Consider the following 27,644-nt stretch of genomic DNA (forward strand, 5'->3'; position numbering starts at 1 on the left):
CACGACGTTTCGGCCACAACGCAAGCAGCCGTCTTCAGGTGAAAACCAGGTCCGTCGAGGCGACAGAGTCTGAATGAAACAGCACACGAGCTTGGAGCATATATATAAGCTGGGCGCATTGACAAAGGAATTTGCATATCAAAAGGAATTTATCATATTTATGGGAAATGCAGGAATGTGATTAGTACTGCATATGCATGTGCATTATGCAGGATTAACAGCATCAAAGGGAGCTGCAGTTACTGCTGCTGCTGCAGTTGCTGCTGCTGCAGTTTCTTCTGCTGCTGCAGTTGCTGCTGCTGCTGCAGTTGCTGCTGCTGCTGTTACTGCTGCTGCTGCACTTGCTGCTGCTGCTGCAGTTGCTGCCTTATCCATTTTAATATAACACTATGTATTATTCTACCCACCCTAATGTGTATCACACTGCTATATGTTTACTATACAATTACGACACCATACATTACTCTGCACACTGCACCATGCCAGTGAGTGGAACGCGGTCTGAAAGTCACCGTAAACGTGAACACAATCAGTTAAGATCCGAAATGGTTTATTACGTCCTTCCAATGATTGCTAAGCCAGAATCCATCTTCTCGGTTGAAATTGTCTCTGTGTTTGTATATGTGGATCGCCTCATGAACGAATCTCTCATGATAGCCAGATGGCTTGCAGAGAACCTCTGTCTTGGAGAAGTCAGTGTACATGATAGACTGCCAGTACACCCACCGAGCTGAATAAGCAGGCTACAGTCTACATTATAGACTGCCAGTACGCTCAGCCAGCTTAATGACTATTTGTAGAATGAACATTGAAAGAATCCAATTTTGGCGCGTGGGGTTTAAACATAATTATACAGTTGTTTTTTCATGAGAAATGGTAATTGTAGTGGTTTTACGCTTGAACACACCGGTGGGCTAAAGCAGTCAAGTCTTAGTCTTTTATGAACGTGACATATTTTTGCAGATTGGGCGTGTCGGGTGGTGGATAAGGCTTACAACACATTAATAAAGAAGGCGATCTAAACCCAATAACGTTGTTTATGAATAATGTTTGCGAAAGCGTACGTGTTACAAATGGACAAACTTTACTGAATAACCAGGCTACAGTCTACATGATAGACTGGCAGTACACGCACCCAGCTGAATAAGCAGGCTACAGAGTACATTATAGACGGCCAGTACGCTCAAGCAGCTTAATGGCTATTTGTACAAAGAACATGGAAAGAATCGATTATAATAACCAGGCTGCAGTCTACATTATATACTGCCAGTACACCCACTCAGCTTCATAAGCAGGCTAGAGTGGACATGATAGAGTGGCAGTACGCTCACCGAGCTTAATAAGCAGGCTACAGTGAACATTATAGACTGGCAGTACAGTCACCCAATTTAATAAGCAGGCTACAGTCAACATTATAGACTGGCAGTACGGTCACCCAGCTTAATGACTATTTGTACAGTCAACATTTAAAGAATCGATTGTTGGCGCGTTGGGTTTAAAAGTAATATTAATTGCACACATTGTGGTGGGGGTGTAGTGAAGAGTAGGTGAAACTTTGATGAATTTACCTCAGAGTCGCGTGGTGGGTGTCGAGGCCTAGTAGCGTGCAGAGCCTCCGGCCTCGCCAAAATTGCCCACCCGGCAGAGGCAGGGTACGGGTGGCGTTCCCCCCCCCCCCCGCGCTACAAAAATACTGTCTAATCGCTATTATTTAATTTCCTACTGAGCCTATAATAGTCATTGAACACATTGTGGTGGGAGGGGAGTTGAAGAGGAGGTGAAACTGTGATGAATTAACTTCAGAGTCGCGTGTTATTGCGTGCGCCTATTTTTAACGGGAATAAAAAATGGCGTCGAGCCCTTGGCGAAGGCGTCGCTACCCGTTGGCAGGGGCAACCGCCGTCCAATGAAAGCGGCGAAGGCGTGGCTACCCGTTGGCAGGGGCAACCGCCGTCCAATGAAACTGCAGCCTGCGGCGAAGGCGTCGCTAGCCGTTGCCAGGGGCAACCGCCGTCCAATGAAAGCGACGAAGGCGTCGCTAGCCGTTGCCAGGGGCAACCGGCGTCCAATTAAAGTGTGTATGGTCCGGCAACACACACACACACAGACAGACAGATTCGCGATTTTATATATAGATAGACAACACGTTCTACTTAATTAAATAGACTTTTTGTGATGCCGTGTGACGAGGGGAGGGGGGGTCAAAAATGGTCCAAAATCGCGTGACGTCATTTATGGACGGCCCCTTATTGTAGAAACGGAGATGAAGCGGACACTTTTGCCCATCCCTGTATATCAGAATTAGGATATTTATTTATTTATCGTGGAGGAATCCGGTGGGCGATGAAGCTATTTTCATAGATGTTCCAGTAGGTGCGGATAAGAACGTCACAACAACAAACAGTACTAAACCGCGATAGGAGTGCAAAGTACAAGTAATGCAAACAAATCTCCCAAAAACATACAAATACAACTAACCAATCCCTATCCGATCAGGCAAAGTCCACTGAGGTATTAGTTTATTTTTCATAAGCGACCTGGGCACAAATGAATGTGTGTTGCTACTCACAATCGGCACAGGCCCTGCATCGTGATGTACAAATTTACCATCGCAATCATCCCAGTGCTGATATGTTGACTCACCGCCCCGAGGCGCTTACTTCATAAAGGAAGAGCAAAGGGCTAGGGCAGGTTCCGGTACGATTTTAATAGGCGGTATGTGAATCTGCAATGCAGGAATCATCATGTAGCTATACAAATCGACGCACATTGTCGTCATCATCGTCATCGTCGTTATAATTCAACACTTTATTTTTCAGGGATACTTTTCAAACCAGTCGCCTGAGCTACATTGGCAGCAGTGTCGATACACACGAGGAGGCATATCCCCTTTAAAGGGAAACGCGTGTCGTCTGCATGCAGGTGATTTGGAATTTGCTTGATGATGTGGAAAACAATTTCCTTGTTCTGAAAATTACGTCATGCGTTTTTGCCACTCAATTTACAGAGGATGAAGGACTCTCGTAATTTCATCAGAAACGAATCGAGTTTATGGGCAATTGTTATGATTGCACCCCATGTATAGTGCGTGAATACTAAACTATTCACCCACCAAAGACAAAGATCCCTCTTACAGCCTTAACGGACTTTTGGGGTAAGTGCCGTTAGCGAGCACTTATGAAGGCATGCACGGCACACGAGAGGGTGGCTGGCCAGCAACGGGTCCGGCCGCCTTTATCTCCCTAATGGCAATGTTTACACACCACACCAGATACTCAGCTGAGGTTGAGTTGACTTAGGTGAGGCCCAAGACCGGTTCAGATAATAGTCACTGGTGTTGGCCATGAGCGGTAATCGAACCCGAGTCGCCTGATTCGTAACGCGCTCACCATTACACCACCACTCCCCACATGCACACACACACACTCGCTCTCCAGTGGTGGTTGATTCATTGTCAAAATTTTGGGTCTTTGCAATTACAATGAGGATGTCGCTTGCATCATCATGATCATCATTGTTATCATCATCATAATCAACGTAATCAGTTACAATATTCGAATGAATAAATTACCATCAGTCATCATAATGTAATATTGTAGGTATATTAACCGTACACATATGTGCACTGTCTGCTTCACAGTGGACGTTAAAGATCCCGTGACGTCATTCGCGAGAGTGACCATTATGTGCCGGTGTCATGGTCCAAATTTGCAAAGATTAGAAAAATGACACGGCCAATTACTTAATAGGAATATCCATGGCGACCATCGCCCCTCGATTAAAACACTTGGCAGGACTCTCCTGAAAAAGAGTCACGAGACTCAGTGAGATTTCCCGGGGTAAAACAAGTGGAATAATGAATGTAAAAATAAATTGTTAAATACAAAATCGTCATCAGCATCACCATCATCATTATAACCTTTGTGATAAAAAGATTATGGGACGGGTGGTAGGCAGGGCCGGATTAAGATTTTGTAGGCCCCTGGGCTACAGGTACTGTGAGGCCCCCAGTAATATTTTCAAAGGAAAACAAAGTATAATAAAACATTTTTACAAGGCTAACAACAAATACAATTCAGCATTCACAAATGAAATAACGTTTCACTGAATCTCTGGAGGACCTCCAGCTGGCGGAAGCCCCTGGGCTGCAGCCCCTAAAGCCCATGCCTGAATCTGGCCCTGGTGGTAGGGAGTTGTCATTACTAAAGCCGATCGTTTTTTGCTACCAGTATGTTGAACTTCTTTCGCACCGTACGTAGCCAACCGTGCTGATTGGAGAACCTGTAATTGAGAGATCCGTGATGGAAAATTCGGAAGGAGGGATGGGGCATCCACGTCCCAAACACAACCAACTACTATGAGACATCACATTACACCCTGGACGTACAATCCCAACCCCTGTCTCCCGTAGCTCTCGCGGCACGCTCCGTGCATTCAGCAAGAGAAAGTTGGAATTGGCTTAGCCTGCAATCCTAAAGGACATTCGGCAATGACTCACGCACAAGCGTAATGCAGTCATGGGGGTTTGACCGCACGAGTTTCATATTCACATCGGTTGTCCTCCAACCAAACAGGAATTTGCAATACGCTTGCATACCAGGTGTGTCTGCTAGTTCGTTATGACCTTGTCAGAGTCCATTTAGAAGAAAACCTATTTTTAATGGGAGACCTGACCTGTAAAATTACAGATTGAGCATCTGCAAAAATTGGGATCCAATGATTTACCTGCCCACGATGATTCAAAGAATGTTATGATTTAGGGGTGTGATCCGATTCTGGAATATATATTTTTGAGTGGCTATAGAAGTGTGGCTGCAGGAGTGACTTGAACCGATGACATCACATTTATACGAATCGAAAAACATTGATTCATACATTTGAGATTTGATGCATGTGTCGTGAGCTTAGACATTTATATCAATTGACGAATTTATGCTTTACCCACCTCGATTCGACACCGAGTGAATCTACGTCATCGGAACGGAACCGGAAGAAAAAATTAAGTAAAAAACATTTCGGTACCAAGTTTCTGACAAGGCCTTGCGGGAGGGCGTGTGGCACAGTTTGGTGCCAGCTATCATAGAGTGCGGTCGTGTCGCTACGGTTCTCTGCGATGAGTACAGTGTCTTTAAAACAACGGCGCTATGCCTCTATATTTAGAATTAATATTGAGCCGCTTGCTCAGCATCAATGGGACGCCCACCCTGCCACTTGCAGTCGCCTTGGAACTGGAAAGAGTGAAATGTAAAATATGTGATCACCTTAGGGAACATCAAAAGAGAAACCTGACGATGTCCCAAGGCACAAGGAAGTTTATGCATAATAAGCAATGCAGAGGCCTGAGTATAGATACTATATAAAGGAATTAAATATGGGTTCTTAAACAATGTAGAACATAACACAATCTACCACAGCACATAGACTCCACACGTGATAGGTTTCGTTTCCCAATTAATAATTGTGGGAGCAATTCTACATTTTATATACCTTTGACCTTCACCTCAATATGCAGTCACGTATTGTTGGATATTAAGAACAGGATCTGAAACGCCTACTTAACAGCAGGTGATGTTGTGCAAACGTTGTCAGACGCTGTGGAAATCAAACAGCTGCACTCACGCTGTGCCTACACAAATAGGCTCAGGCAGTTTTAATGGAGGCACAGACACACTCGGGATGTTGTGGCATGCTCGACAGGTGAATGGCTCCCACTGGTTATTGATTTGGCTACTGATGCACAGTGGCCCGTTACTTGCGGTCATCAATTCCCGTTACCGGCTTTGACGTTCCTCCTCGAAGACGCTGGTGGAACCATCGACCGCAGCAGAACATCGCCGCAAGACCAATGCTGCTCGCGTCTCCTTCATGAAGGTAAAATGAAAGCCACAGTTATGCGACTGTGGCCAGGCAACCCAAGCTATGGACGATATCGTAAACCCACTGTGGTCTGCGCTCCTTCAATGGAAGAAAAGCAACACGACACCAACTCTCTCCTTGAAGCCCTCTCGTGACTAGCAAACTTCGACATTGGCATTTAACTCCTAAATATTTTGCCATCTTACGCAATAACACTGTTGCCACACTATATATATAGGACTGACGAAACTTATTTACACACACACGTTTCACGAAATTGAATTGCTGTACTATAATTGCATTGAATTCACACAACTACTGGTTACTGACTCATTCCTGAGCCAATTGATCGTGCGCTCCTGCGTATTTAGAGGTTCAGTCATCAGCGTAAATCGCGACTTATAATGTCACCTTGTTGAAGGGAGAAAAAACGCGGAATCACAAATACCATGAGTTTTTGTCCAATATGTTGTGAGTGTCTCTGTAACCATCGTGTAAAGATGGTTGGGGGGTGACCAGACAACCGCGACACCCACAGTGGCTGAGCCCCTGTTGTTTAGCAACACACGTGGAGATGTGTTAAACACAAGGAGGCAAGGATACAAAAAGGTACTCTGACACATAGGGTACATCTTTCAGTGCTTCAAGTGGGGAATCGTGCTCGGCGTCATGCTGCATTCATACCCATCGACGAGTTGATAAATAGGATTCATCGTATTTCCTCCAACACGCAGAGGGAAGCGATAGGGTTTATCCTCAACAGCCATGTCCGTCCCAGACCACAATGATTTTCTGATTTCGTCAAGGAGAACAAACCAAAACGCAAACTCTGCTCATCCCCGCAGGGGGTCTGCTCTATGGCAACCTCAGTGCTGTTAGGAAGAAAACGGCCAAAAATGTCAAATCGAGTCTGCCACAAACATTCACAGCAGGCTTTAATAAAAATCGCGAGCACGTCACATCAGTTATTTATATGTGCAGATGAGGAAAATTGAGGTGTATGAACACAATTTTATTGGTCGGGTAGGTGACATTTGGTTTGCATTGATACCATCGCAACCCCTTATGGAAGTAACTTAAAGACTCGTGCTAAACCATCATGACACGAACTCCGGTCATCCTCGCAGTGGCTTTTTTATAACTCGCGAACAAAGATGGTCACCGCATCTTGCCTTTCAGATGCCCTTCTGGGACCGTCTGGATCGCTCTGAAGCTATGCACTTTTAAATCTAGATTAAAAACTCATTTTTTTATAACTGCTTTTTATTGTGTTTAGTTTGTCCTTCCTCAGCACCTCCGTTTAGTACAGTTTTCTACATACGGTGCGAAAGAAGTTCAACATACATACATACATCAGAAGCGAGCAAGTACTCCCCTTATTAAATCAACGACGTGAACTACGCATCATATGAGTGTTTATACAGCCATATGTTTTGAAATTATCTGGCAAATTTCAGTTATGGGGGCTTCCAATATTACACACATAAATCTGTATACAGATGCAGTAATATATATACAGATGTAGTGACGTAGAATGAGTCACTGGAGCGCATGCCGCTGGGAGATTGGTAGACGAAAGAATTAGGGGTAACAGCCCGTTCTACCAGTTGCACCTGTGGGCAAGGCGCGGAGCTATCTGGGGGATCCAGAGGGGTGCAGAGCCGAGGGCGGAGCCTGGCCACGCTGTTCAGGATATAAGGTGAGCTCCGACTCACAGTTGGAGCTGCTGCGATCTGGAGTGGAACTTGTCATGCCGTCATATTATGATCTTCACCCTCTTCAAGCTGTGGGTCTGGCAGCATGTTGGGTGTCCCGACTCGGTGTTTGGTTATCCCCTGTGAAGGCCGGAATAAAAGAGAGAGAGTACCTCCTACTAGTGTCTGTGAATTAGTACACTACATTTGGTGTCAGGAGTGTAAAGAAAAATTATTTGTTTTAAATTGTAGGGTTGTTGGGAATTTTATTTTTCCTTTCGAATCCTTGAGGGGGAAATAGTCGATGCTGAAACCCGCGAAGAGGACAGGTCTCACCTGCATATCCTTGGGTACAGAGGATTCCCAGGCAAGGCCGGCAGCCAGAACTCCTGTGGGGGGCCCCGGAGTGGCGATCCCAGTGGGGCAGCGGGCAAAGGATGACAGTTCCGCGCCGCCGCCGGCTGAAGAAGGGCTGTGGACACTCAGCACGCAAATCATGGGGCTGCTCTCCACAGTGTCGATGTTGGTGGGGCAGTTGGGTAGGGAAGAGCCGAAGGAAGGGGTTGCGGCTCGGAGGCGGCGAGCGGGCGACTCCGCCGTCACTGCCGACCGAGGGCAGGAATCAGGTCGCGCCGAATTTAACTGCCACCGACAGCTCATCTGAGGGCCCCTTGCCTCGCTCAGTGGCTGCTGTTTCTCAAATAATTTTAGGCTGCAGGGGGTGATTGGGCGGCCTTCCAGCGGCAGTTCTCCACCACTTGTGAGCTCGTGGGGTGGTCCGATGTGGAGGCACTACATATTCTTCCCACCGTGCTGGATGATGCAGCCTTGGCGATGTTTTTTTCCATCCCCCAGGTGGACAGAATGACGTTGCATCAGGTGTACGACCAGTTGGCGGCAATTTTTTATCCGCCATCCAACGCACGGCGGAATTTTGTCATCCAGAGTTGGGGGGAGACAGAGACACTCTTCGCCTTCCGCAGCGCACTGCTGTTGCTGGCCCAGGATCCGTCCCCAAGGATGGAGCAGGTAGGACTGGATTCTCTGGTGTTAGAGAAACTGTTAACGTTGGCTCAGGAAATGAACTTTTTTTTTGCCGGCCAAAGAGGAGGGGGACCTGACTTCAATTCAGGAAGCGGCCGGAGCTGGATTTCCGGGAGAAGAAGGCAACCAGGAGCACCGAAAATCTCCCTGGGTCTGTGCGTCGGGTGGTTGGAGCTCGCGGGGGAGAGTCAGAGCAGAATGATGACGGGACCAGTGGGTGGGGGGGGGGGGGGGGACCTTGCCTCCGCCATGGCGGGGCCCCGTTACCTGCTTCAGATGTGGCCTGCCGGGGCCACATCTCCATGCTGATTTGGGGCAGTTTTTCCCTGCTTCGCCATCCTCCCTCCTGCCGGCCTCCTCTGGGTCCAAAGGCAGGTCGTGATACGTCACACACCCGGCCAACACAGCCACCTCATGCATCTCCATTGCAGTCAGTGTCGGGTGCACACGCCATCGCTCCTCATAGGGATACGGGGTATGAAGGTGGTGCTTCGGTGCGTGATGGTTGGCCGTGGGGGTACGGGCAATGGTCCGCACTGGCACACCGTGTCATGGCAGCGGGATCATCCATGGTATGTGGATTTGTGCAGAGTGTTGAGGTGCGGATGCTCATAGATACGGGGACATTGTCCACTGTGGTTTCCAATTTTATTTTTAGGATTCTGCCATCGACGGTGGGTTGCCTTAGTCCTGTAGATTATCCGTTGCCGCTAATGGTGGGAGTTTAGGCATTGTGGGCCAAATTAAGGCATCAATACAGATTGGCGATAATGAAAGGACGGGCCTGGTAATGGTTTCAAGTTCATTGGCAGTACGTTGTTTGGGATATATTTTTTTTAAGAGGATGCCCCTCCGGATATTAATTGACCAGGGTTGTGTGGAGTTACCATTGGGGCATCAGTTGAAGTTTTTGGAGTCACCTACTGGGTGGTGTATGGCTAATGTTGTAGTTTGGGCCCTGGTACGTGAAACTGTTAGGATTCCCCAGGTTGCGCAGATGCTCGTACTCTTGAGGCTGCGGAAGCGGCTCGACCAGAAAATCACTGGGGGTCGGGCTCTTTTAACCCCTTTGAATAGAGCAGTTCATGTGCTTACTTTGATAGGGCTTAGACGATAGTGAGGTGGGATCAGGAGCCCTTCCTGCAAGTATTTAATGCTGGGCTAGATACCGTGGTCATACAGGCTGGTATGGTGTTGGCCCATGCGCCGGCTGCATGTTGTGAGGAAACGGATGATGTGACCACTCGGGTCATGGCCGCGGTTGAACGGGAAGCGGTGTTGGATGACTCTTGAATGGATCCATTGTGCGTTGGTAATCCGGATTTGTCATGGAACTAGAGGGGCGAGTTGTGGGCATTGCTTCTGGAATTCTCCGATGTATTTCGTAAGGGTAAATTCGATGTGGGCCGCACATCCCTTATGCGTCACCATATTCATTTTGGTGGCACCGCTCCCATTCATCAGAACTAATTTTGGTTTAGTCCGAAGGAAAAGGACTACGTTCGTCAGGCGGTCGACGAGATGTTGGCCGCTGATATAATCTCCCGTCAACCAGTCCGTGGGGTGCTCCCATTGTCCTGGTTAAAAAGAAGGACGGGAGTTTTTGCGATTCTGTGTGGACTTTTGGGAAGTTAAACAAAGTCTCTGTGGGGGACACGTATCCGCTCCCACGGATGGACGATTCGTTGGATGCCCTGTCGGGGGCGCAGTTTTTCTCCACCCTGGATCTATTGTCAGGGTTTCGGAAGTTGTCCCTGGATGAAAGCTCAAAACCCAAAACCACCTTCCGGACACTGAAAGGGCTGTTTCAATTTAACGTGCTTCTGATGGCGCTTGACTTAGCTCCGGCCACGTTCCAGCGACTTATGGAGTTGGTACTGTCGAGGCTCCTATGGGAGTCATGTCTGATCTATTTGGATGACGTGATTGTCTTTGGTCGCACGTTCCAGGAGCATCTGCAGTGGTTGCATGCGGTATTTGTTAGAATGTGGGCGGCTAATTTGAAATTCAAGTCGCAGAAATGCTACCTCTTGCAAAAATCGGTTCAATACCTGGGGCACATTGTTAGCAAGTCCGGGATCACCACAGACCCTAACAACACTGTGTGCATGCGTAAGTGGCCAACCCTCCACGTTGGTGAGTGAGGTCTGCAGTTTTGTGGGGCTCAGTTTCATATTACCGCCGCTTCATGCCCAGGTTTACGACAATCGCGAAGCCGCTCCACACTCTCACGGCAAAGGGCCAGAGGTTTCGGTGGGGTATTAAGGAGGGGGCTGCATTTGTTGCACTGCGCAACAGCCTCGTGAACGCACCCCCCCTTCGATACCCCAATTTCTCCTTGCCGTTTATGTTGGATACAGACGCCAGTGATACTGGGATCGGTGCCATGTTGTCGCAGGTGGAGAACGGGATGGTGAGTGTGGTCGCTTACAATAACGCACAGCAGCGCTATTGTTTTACGTGCCGCGAGTTGTTGGCTATCGTGTAATTTGTAGAAAAGTACCGCCCGTATCTCTAGAGTAGGCAGTTTATGGTGCGTACAGATCATGGGGATTTGCAATACACGCTACGTGTTGACAAGCTGTCTGCGCAACTCTCGCAATGGTTGGAAATCTTGCAAGATTATTCATTCGAAGTCGCCTATGGGAAAGGGGAACGCCACTGCAACGTGGACTCACCAAAGAGCCAGTATGCATGTTTGATGGGTGCCGGTGGTTGTAAACAGGTGGATGCAGGGAACCGGGCACCATAGTCACATGGATGGATGCTCCGCCACCCTAACAGGGGGTGGCGCGTGATAATATCTTTGGCCTTGCGTACGAGGAACAGGGGTGCCTCCATGCGGAGGACGCCTCCTTACTAAAGTTACGGTGCCATGTTGATGCACCAAGTGATAGGATGGGTTGATCCCCCATGGTCCTCCGACATGGGTCACTTATGTGCTGGGATACAGAGGTACAGCGGTACTGTATCCTGGTGCCAACTGGTCTGAGGAGTAGAGTAGCGAGAGATGCCCATGTGTGATTAATGCACCTAGGGGTGCAGAAAATGTTGGCTACATTGAAGCGGGACTTCTTTTGGCCAGGGATGGCAGAGGACGTTCACAACATGCTCAAGGGTTGTGTAGAATGTGCCCGCCGAAAGCACCCGCCGAGACTGACCTGACCACTGCTGCAGTCCATTGGTGTGTCCTGTGTAAACGAGCTTGTTGCCCTCGACATCCTGGGGCCATTTCCTACCACTCTGAGGGGAAATAAATTCTTGCTGGTAGGGGTGGCCGGTTCCATGGCCCCTACCGGATCAGTCGGCGGCGTCCATTATGGACGCGTTCCTGCATGGTTATGTATTAGATAAGGGGGCTCCGGAACGTCTCCTTATGGACCAGGGCCGAAATTTTTCTTCAAAATTATTGCAAGAGGTATGTGATTTGTTGGGTACAAAGAAAATAACGAACCTCGCCCTACCATCCCCAGACTGATGGGATGGTAGAACATTTGCATAGGACACTGACGTCCATGTTGTGGCAACAGGTCAACGAGGCACAGTCCGATTGGGACCTACACATTCTGGGAATTCTTGAGGCCTATAGGATTGCCCCTCATGCCTCTAACGGATTCTCCCCATTTATTTTATGTACCGGAGAAAATGTGACCCCCCCCCCCCCATGGAAGCCCAGTTAAACATTGAGCCAAGCAAAAGAGTCGCTGTGCCAGGACTGATGAGTCTCACCCTAAAATGGTTGACAGAAGCATGGGAGGCGTCCGGGAGTAATTCGGCCAATGGCAGGCTGCAAATGAAAAATTGGCTTGGCTTAAGGAATCGGAAATTGTGGACACCTGGGAAGAGGGCATGGCTGCATTGCCCCCAGGTGCCCGTGGGCACATCTCCTAAATTGCATAGGCCATGGCAGGGCCCAGGTGGAGGTTATTGAGGTTAGGAGGCCTCGGTGTGTATGGATCCAGGTTGGTCGCAGGCATTGGTATGTGCATCCATCACGACTGAAACCATATTTTCCACCTCAAGAGGGAAATTCATCTCCATATGATGGCCGGGTGTGTGATGTGTCCGATGAAGATGGACATACGTTTACGTAGGTTGTGCCTCTGCGAGACTCTGTTCATCCATCTGCAGGATCCCAGGGCTTGATGCTCATGGAACCGCCGGCGGTGCCGCCCAAAGGCAAACCAGGGTGGACGGTACAACCGCCACCTTTTTATTTCTCTCCTCCATCTTTGTCCCAGGGCGGACCGTGCTCATTGGGCCAGCTGCGAGTCACCTCCAGGGTCCCTGGGGGACCCATGCCGAGTCCATACGAGGAACCAGCGACAAGGACCCATTCCAAGACGGTTCGGTTCAGATGACCGCTTCTACTCATCATTGGGTTGCTGTTATTTTGGGGGCTGGATTGTTGCCATACATTGTGAATGTTGCGTGGATATTGCAGTGTTCGCCATCCCACTACGCGACGTATGGAAGTAAGCCGGGATGGCTGGGTTTTTTTCTCATGGGGGAGGGGGGGGGGGTGATATAATGACATGGAATGAGTCACTGTAGCGCGTGCTGCTGGGAGATTGGTAGGCAATATAATTAGGGGTAACAGCCTGTTCTACCAGTTGCACCTGTGGGCAAGGGAAGGAGCCATCTGGGGGATCCAGAGGGGTGCAGGGCTGAGGGCGGAGCCTGGACATGCTGTTCAGAATATAAGGCAAGCTCCGACTCACAATCGGGGCTGCTGCGATCTGGAGGCGAACTCATCGTGCTGTCGTCATTGTGATCTTCACCCTCTTCAAGCTGTGGTTCTGGCAGCATGTTGGCTGCCCCGTCCCAGTGTGTGGTTATCGCCTGAGGCTGTGAATTAGTACACTACACATGCAAACATACTTATCAGCCGTGAGATCTAGTGGAGGGAAGAAATTGTTGCCAATGTGGGCTGGCATCAACGGCCTTGGCCTTGATGAGACGGCGTGAGACCGAGACACAAGGGACTTGCTCTATGCAGTGCCAGTGAGTAGGCAGCTTGACCCTGTGCTTTCGGGCACTGGCTGACACTATCATTACCCAAAGTCAAATGTGTATTGTTGATGAATATATACAAGTGCGTACATGTACAGAAGCACAACTTTGTACGTTGCCAATGTACAGTGATACCTCGGTTCACGAACGCTTCTGTTCACGAACAACTCGGTTCACGAACAGAAAAGTTCATAAAAATATGCTCCGGTTCACGAACTCCGCTTCGGTTCACGAACGGGAGCCGCGGCCATTTTAATGCTATTTCCAGGCTTTCACATGGTCGTGACTTCCTGTAGGAAGATCGTGGAGAGAAGAAGAGACACAGAAAGAAGTACTGTGAGTACTGTGAAGACACTTTCAGTGACTTTTTGCTTTTTGGTGTGCTTTTTAGCACATACAGTACTGTACTACTGTACTGTACAATACTGTACTTGCTGTATTTTACAGTATTCTTAGGTTTTTTTTTTCGGTAAAGTCACGTAGGTAAAACATCAAAATTAATAAAAATAAAATAAAATAAAGATCACGACGTTTCGGAGGCAACACAAGTCTCCGTCATCAGGTGGGACCGTCACAGCCAGATTAGCTGCATCAAGTGAGGCAATGATTCAAGATGTAATCCCTTAAAAGCGAGTTGAGGGGGGAGGAGAGGGGGGAGCTCATCAGAATGTGGTAGCCAATGAATGGAACGTATCGGGAGGGAGGGGGGCGAGGCCAAAAGGGTGGGCGACGGCATGGAAGCAATTGTGCGCAAGCGACAAACTGCTGCACACGCCAACGCATTGGACAGAGAGGGGGGAGGGGGAGGCCTGATACACATGATAGAAAAGAAAAGAAAATGCGCATGTTTATACCAATGCTGGCTGAACAATGAAGGGATTACTGTTAAACACTGGGGATGTTAACACTCGGTAAAGTAAAGTAAACTAGTGCCTGTCAGATAAGATGGTCCAAAAAAGTGAATTAAGTCTTTTTTGCGTGGTTAATAACATCTTTCCAATGATTACTAAGTTTGTACCCATCATCACAGTTGAAATTATGTCTGTGTTTGTATATTTGTATGGCTTCGTGTACAAACCTTTGATGGTAGCCAGGAGGTTTGCAGAGAACCTTGGTCTCGGAAAAGACAATTTCATGAGAGCCCACCGAGTTGTAGCAATGATCGGCAACGGCCGAAGAATCAGTTCTGCCGTGTTTCAGATCTGACTTGTGCTCGCGGACACGATCAGCAACATGACGTTTCGTTTCTCCAATGTAGCAATCACCACAAATGCAACTCAATTTGTAGACTCCAGGATACTGTAAGTCAGGAACGACATCCTTCACAGATGGAATCAGATCACGGATTTTATGCACTGTACTGAATCGGACTTGGATCTTATGTTTGTTTAGAATTTTAGAGATCTTTTTGGTCACGCCTGCTATGTATGGTAACGTGATAGTTTTGGTCGGAGTTTCATGTGGCTGTTTCTGTGTGGTGGGAGAGACAGCTTGGCGGATAGTACGGTCAGAGTATCCGTTCATCCTGAGGGCCCGATGTACATGTCTTAATTCACCGGTCAGGTGGTGTTGGTCAGAAATGCCATGGGCTCTGTGGTATAGCGTTTTGATGAGAGAATTCTTTTGAGATGGGTGGTGGTGGGAATCCGGTTTCAAGTAGGAATCTGTGTGGGTGGCTTTCCTGGAGACAGAATGTCCCAAGGATCCGTCAGGCCTCCTCTCAAACAGAATATCCAAGAATGGTAGTTTACCGTCTTTCTCCACTTCCATGGTGAATCTGATGGATGGGTGTCTAGAATTGATGTGGTCCAAGAAGTGGTTCAGTGCTGGGAGGCCATGTGGCCAGATGACGAAAGTGTCGTCCACATACCTCTTCCACAAGGAAGGACGCAGGGTGGATGTCTGGATGGCGTCTGATTCAAACTTTTCCATGAACATGTTGGCTATAACTGGTGACAAGGGGGAGCCCATAGGGGTACCCTCATTCTGTTTGTAGAAGGTGCCATTCCAGGTAAAATAGGTGTTGGTGAGGCAATGCCTAACCAGCGCAGTTACATCAGAATTCAATCCATGTTGGACTAAGTCCTCAATTATTGTTAGGGTGTCCGGTACTGGGACTTTGGTAAACAAATATACTACATCAAAGCTGATGAGGATGTCATCAGGAGATAGTACCATGTCCTTAACCATAGAGACTAATTGGGTTGAGTTGAGTACTGCCGAAGAGGTCTTGCCTGTGAAGGGGAGCAGAGTATCTGATAGAAAACGGGCTAGTTTGTACGTAGGAGAGTTTATCGTCGACACGATGGGTCGTAGCGGGGTGCCTTCCTTATGGATTTTGGGAAGACCATAGAGTCTGGGAGGTCTAGCCGCCGATGGTTTTAGAGAGGGACGTTTGCTTGGTTCGATTAGGGAAGTCGAACTCGTGATGATACTGTTGGTTTTCGTCGTTAGGCTTTTAGTAGGATCGTTTTTAATTTTGGAGTAACTCCCATCATTAAGAAGGTCCAGGATTTTGTTGTTGTATTAATCTTTATCCATGATGACCGTGGCATTGCCCTTGTCTGCCGAGAGGATGACTATCATCTCTCTTTTTTAGGTCCGCGAGTTCAGAGCGTTCGTTTTTGCTGATGTTACGAGTGGGTTTCTTAGCATTCTTAAGAATAGTAGCTATTTCAGCTCTTGCTACATCCGCATGGATGTGTCCTATGCCTCTGAGGGCTACATCAATCTGAGAAATCATATTTTCTACTGGTATGTATTTAGGGGTGACGGCGAAATTTAGTCCTTTGGCCAGTACCGTTTTTAGATTGTCAGAAATTGGGATGTTACTCTGATTAATCACGGTCTTGTTAACATCCAGCTTTGCGATGTGTGGCTCTGGTTTCTTCTTAGATAGGAGGTTGAATTTAGAAATCAGGTTAGCTTTGCATTTGGCTGACATTGAGTCAGCAGAAGCAGAAGTCATGTTATCAACGTGGTTCCAGTCAGAAGGTGACATTTTTTGTGTTAACATTAAATGTGTTTGTAAGAGAGTCTTGTCTAAATTATCGAGTTCAGATCGGAGTAACCTTATTCTCTCCGAGATTAGTGATAGGCTAGCTTTAAATGAGATCTGTTTAGAGTTCGGTGAGGACACAGCAGCGGATGTGAGTGTGAAAGCGATGGGTATTACCTTGTTATCTCGGCATCTCTTGAGGAAGGCCAGCGTCTCGAGAAGCTGTGACTTCTTGTCTCGTTGTCTGTTAAAAACTCTAACAGATAGGTGGAATTCCTCCCCGTAGAGGGCATTAATTCTAGATTTGAAGCTTTCGTGACTGCAAGGATTCATATTCTTAGGTTTTTTTCGGTAAAGTCACGTAGGTAAAACATAAAAATTAATAAAAATAAAATAAAAAAAGATCACGACGTTTCGGAGGCAACACAAGTCTCCGTCATCAGGTGGGACCGTCACAGCCAGATTAGCTGCATCAAGTGAGGCAATGATTCAAGATGTAATCCCTTAAAAGTGAGTTGAGGGGGGAGCTCATCAGAATGTGGTAGCCAATGAATGGAACGTATCGGGAGGGAGGGGGGCGGGGCCAAAAGGGTGGGCGACGGCGTGGAAGCGATTGTGCGCAAGCGACAAACTTCTGCACACGCCAACGCATTGGACAGAGAGGGGGGAGGGGGAGGCCTAATACACATGATAGAACAGAAAAGAAAATGCGCATGTTTATACCAATGCTGGCTGAACAATGAAGGGATTACTGTTAAACACTGGGGATGTTAACACTCGGTCCCACCTGATGACGGAGACTTGTGTTGCCTCCTAAACGTCGTGATCTTTATTTTATTTTTATTAATTTTGATGTTTTACGTACGTGACTTTACCGAAAAAAACCTAAGAATATGAATCCTTGCAGTCACGAAAGCTTCAAATCTAGAATGTATTGTACAGTTCACCCGTTTGAGTGCTTACTGAAGTCATCTCAAGCAAGGTTAATGTTCTCTCATGATACATTACTATACTGTACAGTACTAATGTGTATTGTAATTTGTTTCATATTTTTGTGCTTCAAAAACCAAAAAAAAAGGTCAGAACGGATTAACCGGATTTACATTGAACCCTATGGGAAAATGTGCCTCGGTTCACGACCAATTCGGTTCGCGACCAGAGTCAGTTCACGAATTAAGTTCGTGAACCGAGGTATCACTGTATATGTGAAATAGCCTGCCAATTTAGGACAAACAATCGTGCATTATGGAATTACCGTGGACCACTCGGATCCATGCACTCGAGAGCTGTTTGAGCAATGCGACGTGTACACACGAAACGTGCAATGCCAACCTGTCTTTACACGTCTTCAGAGCTCATTGACTTGACTCGCTCACCACCTTGGCATCTCACTACCGGCACCTGCTTATACCGCCGCTATTCCATGTGACCAGGTGGTCTCCTGCAGTTTTCTACACCAATGCATGTTGGGTTCAATTCACGCATCGGTGGAAGGGCACTGAAGCCTGGTGGAGTTCCTCCATCTTGGGGATGTTGTGAGAAAATGCACAAACACAGCACACCTCTCCAGGCTTACACGCACATCTGCAGACATGTAACTCGTACCCTCTGTGTGCGGTGTCACAAAACTGCATATAAATCACCGGTTGGCCTGAAACAATGATTTCTATAAACCAGGCTACCCTTGGCTCCCTCAAATAGGTTTTATGACCTATGATCACAATACAAAACTATATATATCACTGGAAGATGTAAGCAAGAAATTCGAAAATCTTATTTTTTCTGGAGCTTTGCATTCGTGAAGCAAATAATTTGGCAGCACACAATGAGCTCATTAATAATGAATGAATGAATCAGCCACCGTTGTCCAGCTCTCACTGCTCCCTGGGGCACGCCATGATGCTCGCATGCCAGGAATTAAGTGCAGCTGCATTTGTATTGAGAATTTCATTGTTAGCTTCAACGCCATTCGCGACGTCAACCGCGTACAATATATAATAATGAAATGACGGTGGCTTTCATGTGATAAAAGTAACAATGAAAATGCTATACCCTACAGGTGCAAGTGGTCCTTTTTCCACTAAATTTTACATGAAGGGAACGACACACTTCCATGAATCACACCCTATGATCACGAGCAATTTACGAAGCAATGATTAACGCGTATTCATCTCATTTTACACGGCTCACTATTGCTTGATAGCACAATGCCGCATTTGGACGGAGGGCTTATACGTTGCAATTTTGGTCAAGTTGGCTCTCCAAATGAACATCAGCGGCTTGAGCGCACAACTTTCCCCGCGAGCTTGACTGGCGCGAACTCAGCTCAGCTCGGGCGTGTCGCTCCCCGCCGCGGGAGGGGGGGGGAGATGTTCACTTTGGTCGCAAAGCTCCGCGGCACATTTTCTCTCTTCACCCACAGGGATGGCAACGCCACAGGGATCGTCGGCAACTTCAAATGGCACCGCCCTCTTCCTATAATGATAATAATAGTTCAATTTGTAACGCGCGCAAATTTGCAGACGTAGTGGCCGCAACTCAGAGGCGCGGAGCCAAGCTCAAGAGTCGCTCGAAATCGTGATTGTAGAGGTGAGTTTTTAAGTCTCGAAAGAGGCGATTTAGGTGATGCTGCGAATGTGCAGAGGGATATCGTTCCAGACTGTTGGGGCTGCCACCGAGAAGCGGCGCATAGACATGACTATCCTGGATCTTGGTATCAAGAGGAGGTCGTGAGTCGCGCTGCTCAGGCATCTGCCGTGTGCTGAGCTGCAAGTTGTCAATAATGAAGAAAGGTAGCGGGCAGGCGGATATGAAGGCTTTGCGGCAGAGGCAGGCGGTCTTGTATGTGACCCTACTGGCGATGGGTAGCCAGCAGTGGCGGCTCCTGCAAAATCTCTCAGGGGGGGCAAATGTCTGGATGATTGATAAGGATAAGGTCCACCCATGCAATGGATAAATTAACAGCTTAAGCATGTAAAGGCAACTTCACTTCTTTAATATTAATGAATAAGTATAACCCGTAAAAACAAAGTTTTTCACTATAAATCCTTTATATGCTAGGCAGCGAACTTAATATAAAGGATTTAAAAATATATTCGCCTGTGGAGGACGCGGGGATCGATCCCGCGACCTTTGGCATGGGAAGCGAGGGCGCTACCAACTGCGCTACTCCGCCACGGCCTGTGGAGGGGTTACGCTCTGGGCTCTTATACTGTGACGTTCAGCCAAAACGATGAATGAGTTCTATTTCAATATAGGTAAAATAAAAATGTTTTGCCTAAAAAGTGTAACATTTTGGGAATTTTTTTTCACGAACATTAATTGTCTGGCACAACGAGTCTGTGTGGAAAATGTCAGCTCGATTGGATCACGGGAAGTGGGTTAAAAAAACGACCGAAAGATTTGCACGGTCGTAAGCAAGCAAGCACGCAAGCAAGCAAGCATGCGAACTTAATATAAAGGATTAAAAAATAAAGTGGCTCTTACAATACATCTTGTTTGTTTCTATACTCACTATTAAAACAAACCACTCAAGTTTCTTTCATTAAAGATTCCACTAGGTGGCGACAAATTATATTGTTGGATGACACGTGCTTACGTATGATGACGTAAGCACGTATGATGACGTAAGCACGTTAGGGCGAGCCCTCCCGGAAGCCATAGAGAATGCATTGCAGCGCCCCCGTTCGAAAAAAAACATCTTTGAATGTAAGTCTATGGGGCCACTCGGGGCGATTTTCAGCTGGAGGGAAATTGCCCAAAAAGAGACGGTACTCCACAGAACGTAGCATAACGCTGATTGGACTATATCCAGAGGCACAGTGACGGCTAGCGTGACTCTGTGGTTGAATGACATTGGTGGTGCGTCGCCCAATCGCCCTAATGAAGAAACCGCCCCTGGTAGCCAGTTGAGAGCACGGAGACAAGCTAGTGAGTCGAGACGGGGATGAGTGTGGGCAATGACGACGCGTGCTAGATTGTTTTGTAGTCTTTGAAGTTTCTTTAGGCTTTCTTTGGGTTGCCAGCGGAGGAGTTGCAATAGTCAAGGCGAGACCCAACTATGCAACATGCCAATGTGTTGGCAAATTCAGTAGAGATGAGAGGACGTATGTGTCTGAGAGCCTTCAGGTGAAAGTTACATGAGCTGATGATATGGTTGGTTTGACGGTCGAAGGATAAAGTTGAATCTAGGATGACACCGAGGTAGCTGAAGTGGTCGGTGAACTTGATGCTGTGACATGATGGCCACTGACTTTTTCGGATTAAGAGCGAGGTTGTGTCCCCCAAAAACCTTTGCACGAAAGGGGAATTTCCTCCACGGTTATTGTCCACGTCGTTTAAACTCGCCCAACAGCAACGGTCTTCGTTCACCACTAAGTGGCGGTGATGTCGCCACAGCGCTTGTGCCATGCCAGGTGCGCTTTGAGGCCACGTGTCAAAGGCCCGCTTGGCGGTAGGTCACGGAACAGACTCGGGGTGCCATGGGTTGACTGACTGAGATGGCTGGCAGATGCACCAACTGTGCTCCCGACGGCGACAACCCATTGCTATTTCGCCCGGGGCTCTGCTCGCTGTTTGAGGGCGACTGCTTCCAACTCCCCAGCACCGTCCTTCACGAACCTCCTTGCTTAAACTCATCCCCACGTTCCTGAACGGGGTTCAGCGGTGTGTGTAGTCCGTCTAAAACGTTCACTTGCTTTGTTTGATTTTCCCGCCTTTGTTGCGTTAATTTATGATATTCGCACATCATTAGATCGTTTTTACTTGTCTCTGTAACCCGTGTTTCCCTTAAAGAGATTGCAGTTTCAATGGACATGCCGACTTCTCCATTTGCGATTTAAATCTACTCGGATTCGTGTTTCATCAGTGCTAATAACAGGCTTTGTCCATCAGGCATACTGCCTAATTATTCCAAGTACCACATTTGCTCCTAATATAAAGTAGCTGAGTTATTCGCACCGTGTTAATTAAGATCAATTTATTCAGTTTTTTTCTCGGAGGAATTGTGCAAAAAAAACAAAGTGCACCTTCAGATGTTTTGAACATCTATTTACAGTTAATGCAATGCAGATGAACACATATTCACAAGAGCGATGTGTAGGCTATCTCTTATGTTCTCACTCTGTGTGATGCGGTGTGGGTTAACGTGTTTGTGTGTAGCGGTGGCGGAGCAATTACTTTACTGTGCTACGAATCTGGCGACCCGGGTTCAACTCCCACTCACGGTCAACACCAGTGGCAATTATCTGAACCGGCCCTTGCCCTCCCATAGGTCGATTAAGCCTCAAATGAGTACCTGGTGTGGTGTGTAAACATCTCCCCTGGGTGAGACAAAGGCGGTCGGGCGTGGTGCTGGCCACCCACTCCTTCGAGTGCTTTGCCGGTCTTCATGGGTGCTACTCGCTCACAGCACTTGGCCCAAAAGTCTGTGAAGACTATACGGGGAACCTTGTCTTGTCTTTGTTAAAGTAAATTGCTTGTACATTTATTGTTAATATAATTAGCCATTACATAATGGAAGAGCGCGTATACAGCCAGTCTTTGTCATTAACAAACAGGTTGGATGCCAATGTAAATATGTACTGGGGTGAGAGTGGTCCTCCTGACTCATGCTGCTAATTGGTGGGGATGAAATCACAACAGCATCGTCGAGACCGGTGGCTCTTACCTTGGGATGCACACACCTCTTGGGGGTGCAAGATGCCATTTCTGAGAGCCCAAGGGGCGCAGGCAGCGGTAAAGGTAAAAAAAACCACTGGTCTAGACGGAGTCCCGAGGACTGGAGGTGAGAAACACTGTCACAATCGGAACACGCCTACATAATACACACGGTGTAAGAAACTATTAATGAGAGCATGTGAGTGAGTGCTCTCTAGTGCTTCTGATTGGGTGGATGTATATCTGTCTGTCTATGAATGTGGTTAAAAGAACCAACATTTGTCCCTGAGCACGGGTGTTTCACTTCCTCATATGGTTCGCAGTTTATACATAATGTCAACAAGAAGTGTGATACAAACGCGCGATTTCCTGCTTAGAAAGTACTACGCTGGAAGTATGCACATGTTACAAAACAAGTCAAAATGTATATCCCCAATGCACAATGTACTGTGATCTAAGCTCTAGCCCTGTGCTTAGCCCAAGCCTTACGATTAGCAAGAGTCCTATCCAAAAGCCTTCAATGAATGCCTCTGCTTGTGAATTAAGCAGACTATTCAGCAGACAATTCACCTGGGAGTGCATAATTTCAGCAGCATTGGCTCTACACAAGAAAAACTCTAGACCGATCTAGACATAGTGTCTCATCAGCAGAGTCGGACTTGCTTGAACTGCCAGATATTTTTCGGAAAGGGCCGTCAATGTTAGAAGTGAGTCCCAGTTCGACGTAAACCAATTTAATGCATCACACGAAATAATAATTCGCGTCGTTGTGGTGAATATAGGAAAATAAATACTGTCATCCGACAATAGTTGAAGGATATGTGAATGAGGCGGGCTGGTACAAGCTAACAGATTCCAATTGTTTCTAAACACCGCACCATTAACAACCAATGCCCATGTACATTTTTGGACATGCCATTTTCGTCAATGCCATCTACTCTGAAGTGCCATGTTAAAATAGCCTGCAATGGGTCTTGAACGGATGTTTTTTATTCCAGCATCTGCAGTTATCGCCATAGGAATGTGTAATTTTCAGCGCTACCACGGGACGTACGACCACCTACGGAAATGAGCGTCCCACCAACGTCGGCTTCGTTGTGGGGACACTTTGACTCGGAATTTACTTTTGTGTACAGGGCCATTTAAATGTTTACAAATCAACATATTCAAGCATGGATAAAAGTTACGTTTATTTATACTGTAAACTTGCCATTAATTTCGTGGAGGATGGGATTTGCTTTCAACGAACCCAAACTCTCGCATGGAGTCATGAGTAATCTCGTGAGCCAAGGCAAACCATTATCAATGTCAATTATCTATTCAGAAAGTTCCAGTCCCAAGGCGTTTCAGGAGGGGTTTGAATTGGGGTCTTTGGTTAAAACCAACCGTCCAGGAGTGTTTTGTTTTAGCGCCGTGGTAGTACGAGGGACAAACACTCAGGCAGACGGGTCACCAAGACGGGCTTTACGAACCCACTTGGCGTACTGCAATCTCTCAAATTCCTCGCAGCAAGCGCAGCGCGGCGTGGGCGCGCATACCCCCTGCGAAGGCGCGCGCGAGAAAACGGCGCGGGAGAGCTCACCTCCAGCCCCATGAGGCAGTAGAGGACGCTAATGAGGGCCATGGGCAGCACGTAGAAGAGGAACGCGGTGACGGCGACGATGTACTTGTAGGGCCAGAAGTGCACCACGGTGCACACGGCCGACTCGTCGAGCGGCGAGCCGTCGGGCAGCACCAGGAAGTTGAGGTCGTGCGTCAGGGTGTTGGGCAGCGAGAGGAGCCCGGACAGGAGCCATAGCGCCGCGATGACGCGCACGGCGCGCCGCCGGGTGCTGGAGGAGCGGGCGCGCAGCGGGTGCACGACGGCGACGTAGCGCTCCAGGCTGAGCGCCGTGACGTTGAGCACCGAGGCGAAGCACACGGTCTCGAAGAGCGCCGTCCTGAAGTAGCAGCCCAGGCGGCCGAAGAGGAAGGGGTAGTTGGACCACATCTCGTAGAGCTCCAGCGGCATGCCCAGCAGCAGCACGAGCAGGTCGGAGATGGCGAGGCTGAATAGGTAGAAGTTGGTGGGCGTCTTCATGCCCTTCCTGCTGGCGATCACGGTGCACGTGAGGATGTTTCCTCCCACGCCCACGGCGAAGATGAGGCTGTAGGTGAGGCAGATGGGCACGAAGAAGTCGCTCTGCCTGCGCCCGCGCTCTCTCAACAGCAGCTCGTCGTGCGTGAGGTTGTGGGGCGTCGCGTTGGCGTCGCCCATCATCGTGCCGTCCGCGCGGCTCTCCTCGCTCTGCAGTCCGAAAGCCGATTGAATGAGATGCCAGAGGTGAAGGCGCTCTCCTTATTGCGGGCGTAATGCAGCACGCGGAACGCACGGACACGAGCCGCACTCGTAATGCGGCATTCCCGGTTGTGCGGGACACGGTGCCAACAATAGGGGGTTTTGTTTGTTTGTGTCAGATGGTAACGCGACCTCCCGTCAGTGTTAAGGACCCTTCATTCCGACAACTCTATGTTCCCGCAGCGAACAAACCCCGCCGGAATGTTCTGCTGCCCGCGACGCTTGCCAATTGGGCAAAACGACCGCGATTTTGTGTAAACGCCGTGCAACGGCAGCAAGCAGTTTCAAGCTGAACACCTTCTTGCCGAGCCACTATTCAATCATCCACTCGAAGTCTGTATTTCGCGTCAACTCAATGCCCGTGTAATACCCGCTCGCGTTCATGAACTATTCTCGAACGAAACGTCCCACCCTCCCCCCTCTCCACACTTCGCGACGCCAACTCGGCATCGCCGTCAAATCGGCACCGTGTGGCTGTGGAGCCACTGCCAAGGCGCTTGCCTCTCGGTCACGATCAGCGAGGCGACCGCAGGGCGCTGTTCACAGCGTGGGGGTGCTGAGCGGCGGCGGCGGCGGCGGAATTTATACCGCCGTGGGTGGCTGCGCTTGCTGCTGCTGCTACTTGCGCGCTCGGCTAAGCCAACCATCGGCGCTCATTTCCCTCCACCCATCCCTAACCTACCGACTCGTACTTCCCTCCATGCTGCAAGGGGTGGGACGATCCCCTCGCCCCCCACCCCCCACGGCGATGTCGTCGAGTTGCCGCGATTCGATGGAAAGAGTCGATGTTATAACCGTGTGTGTGAATTTTGGTTTGGGTGTAGAGGGCGATTCGCTTGGACTGTATCGTATGTGCAGTACTGTTATACTCGAGTCATCTCGTTCGCAGCAGCCAGCTATCTCGCCTACACGGCAGCTGTTGTTGTGTTGTTTGCACTGCTTTTGATTCCGTGTCGCGCTTTCTCTATCTCTCTATCTCTTTGCACTCTCTCATTTTGCCATTTCGTTTGCATAGCCTCGTTTGCATTCGTGAGTTCCGTCTCGTTTTTACTGCCTCGTTTGTGTTGTCAGCCTCGTGCCGCCCTCTCATTTTTAAATCCTTTATATTAAGTTCGCTTGCTTGCTTGCTTGCGCGCTTACGACCGTGCAAATCTTTCGGTCGTTTTTTAACCCACTTCCCGTGATCCAATCAAGCTGACATTTTCCACACAGACTCGTTGTGCGTGACAATTAATTTTCGTAAAAAATATTTAGCAAAATTTTACACTTTTTAGGATTTTTTTAAATATTTAATTACCAATTGCTTAATGCTGTCAGGCAATCATCTGACCCATAGGTGGCAGCCATCTCAAGCCAGAGGACGAGAGGACTCTAGCCGCCACGCATATAAAGGATTTATAGTGAAAAACTTTGTTTTTACGGGTTAATTTTTTACCAGTCATGTAACAGTATATAATGCGCACTACGGTACTTTGCATGAAGATGAACACGTCCATTATTACACGTGCGATTCGATGCACTTTAAGCCTTGAGCATCGATATTAATCGATGAAAATGGATCGATGCACCCATGCTACCTGCCTCAACAAATGCTCAACGATGATCATTAATGCGACTAACACCCACACAACCAAGGACATGATGCCCCCTCATTACACTACGCTGCATAAATGCCTGAATATACTTACGCAAATATATACAGTAAAACCTTGGATTGCGAGTAACTTGGTTTGCGAGTGTTTTGCAAGACGAGCAAATGTTTAAATAAATATTAATTTGATTAACGAGCGAGGTCTTGCAATACAAGTAGTACGTGTATACGCTTTGTCTGCCGAGCGTCACGTGATCACAACTGAAATACGAGTGCTTTGATATACGAGTGCTTTGGATTACAAACATGTTTCCGGAACGAATTATGCTCGCAATCAAAGGTTTTACTGTACACGCACACGAAACACACAACAACCGCCGTTTGCCACTAAGTGGCGGCGACGTCACCACCACGGCGCTTGTGCCATGCTAGGTGCACTTTTTCTGTTAAGTTTGTTGTCATTCCCCCGCACCTCCGATCATCATGGTTGGTTATGTGTGAAAGAAGTTCAACATACGTGTGCATACATAAATGAAGTGTCGAAAGCCTGCTGGCAGGATGTCATAAAACATACCCAGGTGCCATTGGTTGACTGACTGAGATGAATGCCATATGCACCAATGTGCATCCCACTCCGCCAATTTTCTGCGTTTTAACCGAATCGTTGTTGTGAGCGTCGCTGCTCTGTCCTCTGTTGTTTCTGGAGGGCGACTGCCTCCAACTCTCCAGCAGCGTCTTTCACGAACTTCATCCACAGAGGCCGATTTTGACATAGCTGGTACCAGTCATCATCAAGTCCAATCAGCTCCATATCTTTCCGTACCACATCAATCCATTTCTTTTCTAGCCCATGCCGCGTAGGTTTAGCGACACACACACACACTTCCTCCACGCAGGCTGTGGAGGAAGTGCAGAGATTAGACCAGAATGGCACACGGAAGGTGACGTTTCCAGAACCACGCTCGGTCGCGTGACTTGCCGGTCCTGGTGTTGGTTCACAACCTCATCTACTCAATTTATTCTGAGTCGATCTACGAGATAATTGGGGTGCCGGGTTAAGATGGGAAACTTCCACTGGGGTTGGGAATGCATTGCTTGGAATTAAACACTGATATCTGGGGTTGCAACACACACACACACACACTTTTGCTTCATGTATAAAAGCAAGCCATTTCTATTCTCCCACATACGTAGAATAATAATACACATGAGCATTTGCAGATGCCCGTACACGGATCTAGATACTGTAATGTGTACACACTACAACCCACACCCAAGCTCGCCTAACACTGAAACAAACATACTGTTAAGTGCTCTTAGAGAAGGACTATTAACAGTAACCCCCCCCCCCCCACAACATTCAATACGACTGCCATAATAGGGAAATGTATATAATTAATAATTTTTGGGCAATAACCCTTCAGAATAGCACAGATATTAAGGTTAGCAAGA

At 47.9% G+C, this 27,644-nt stretch overlaps 1 protein-coding gene across 1 annotated transcript in view; it reads right to left on the minus strand.

Moving 5' to 3' along the window:
• LOC133342860 (neuromedin-U receptor 2-like) overlaps nucleotides 1-24,991 on the minus strand; it is a 49,326-nt gene extending 24,335 nt beyond the window's left edge. The window contains exon 1 of the mRNA XM_061552201.1: nucleotides 23,846-24,991. Within this exon, the coding sequence (XP_061408185.1) occupies nucleotides 23,846-24,523 (678 nt within the window). The 5' untranslated portion in view covers nucleotides 24,524-24,991. The remainder of the gene's footprint in view (nucleotides 1-23,845) is intronic.
• Between the last annotated feature and the right edge of the window lie 2,653 nt (nucleotides 24,992-27,644).

The sequence above is a fragment of the Lethenteron reissneri genome, chromosome 16 (genome assembly GCF_015708825.2).
Source record: "Lethenteron reissneri isolate LAM-NWPU_2019-01 chromosome 16, ASM1570882v1, whole genome shotgun sequence".
Classification (NCBI taxonomy): Eukaryota; Metazoa; Chordata; class Hyperoartia; order Petromyzontiformes; family Petromyzontidae; genus Lethenteron; species Lethenteron reissneri.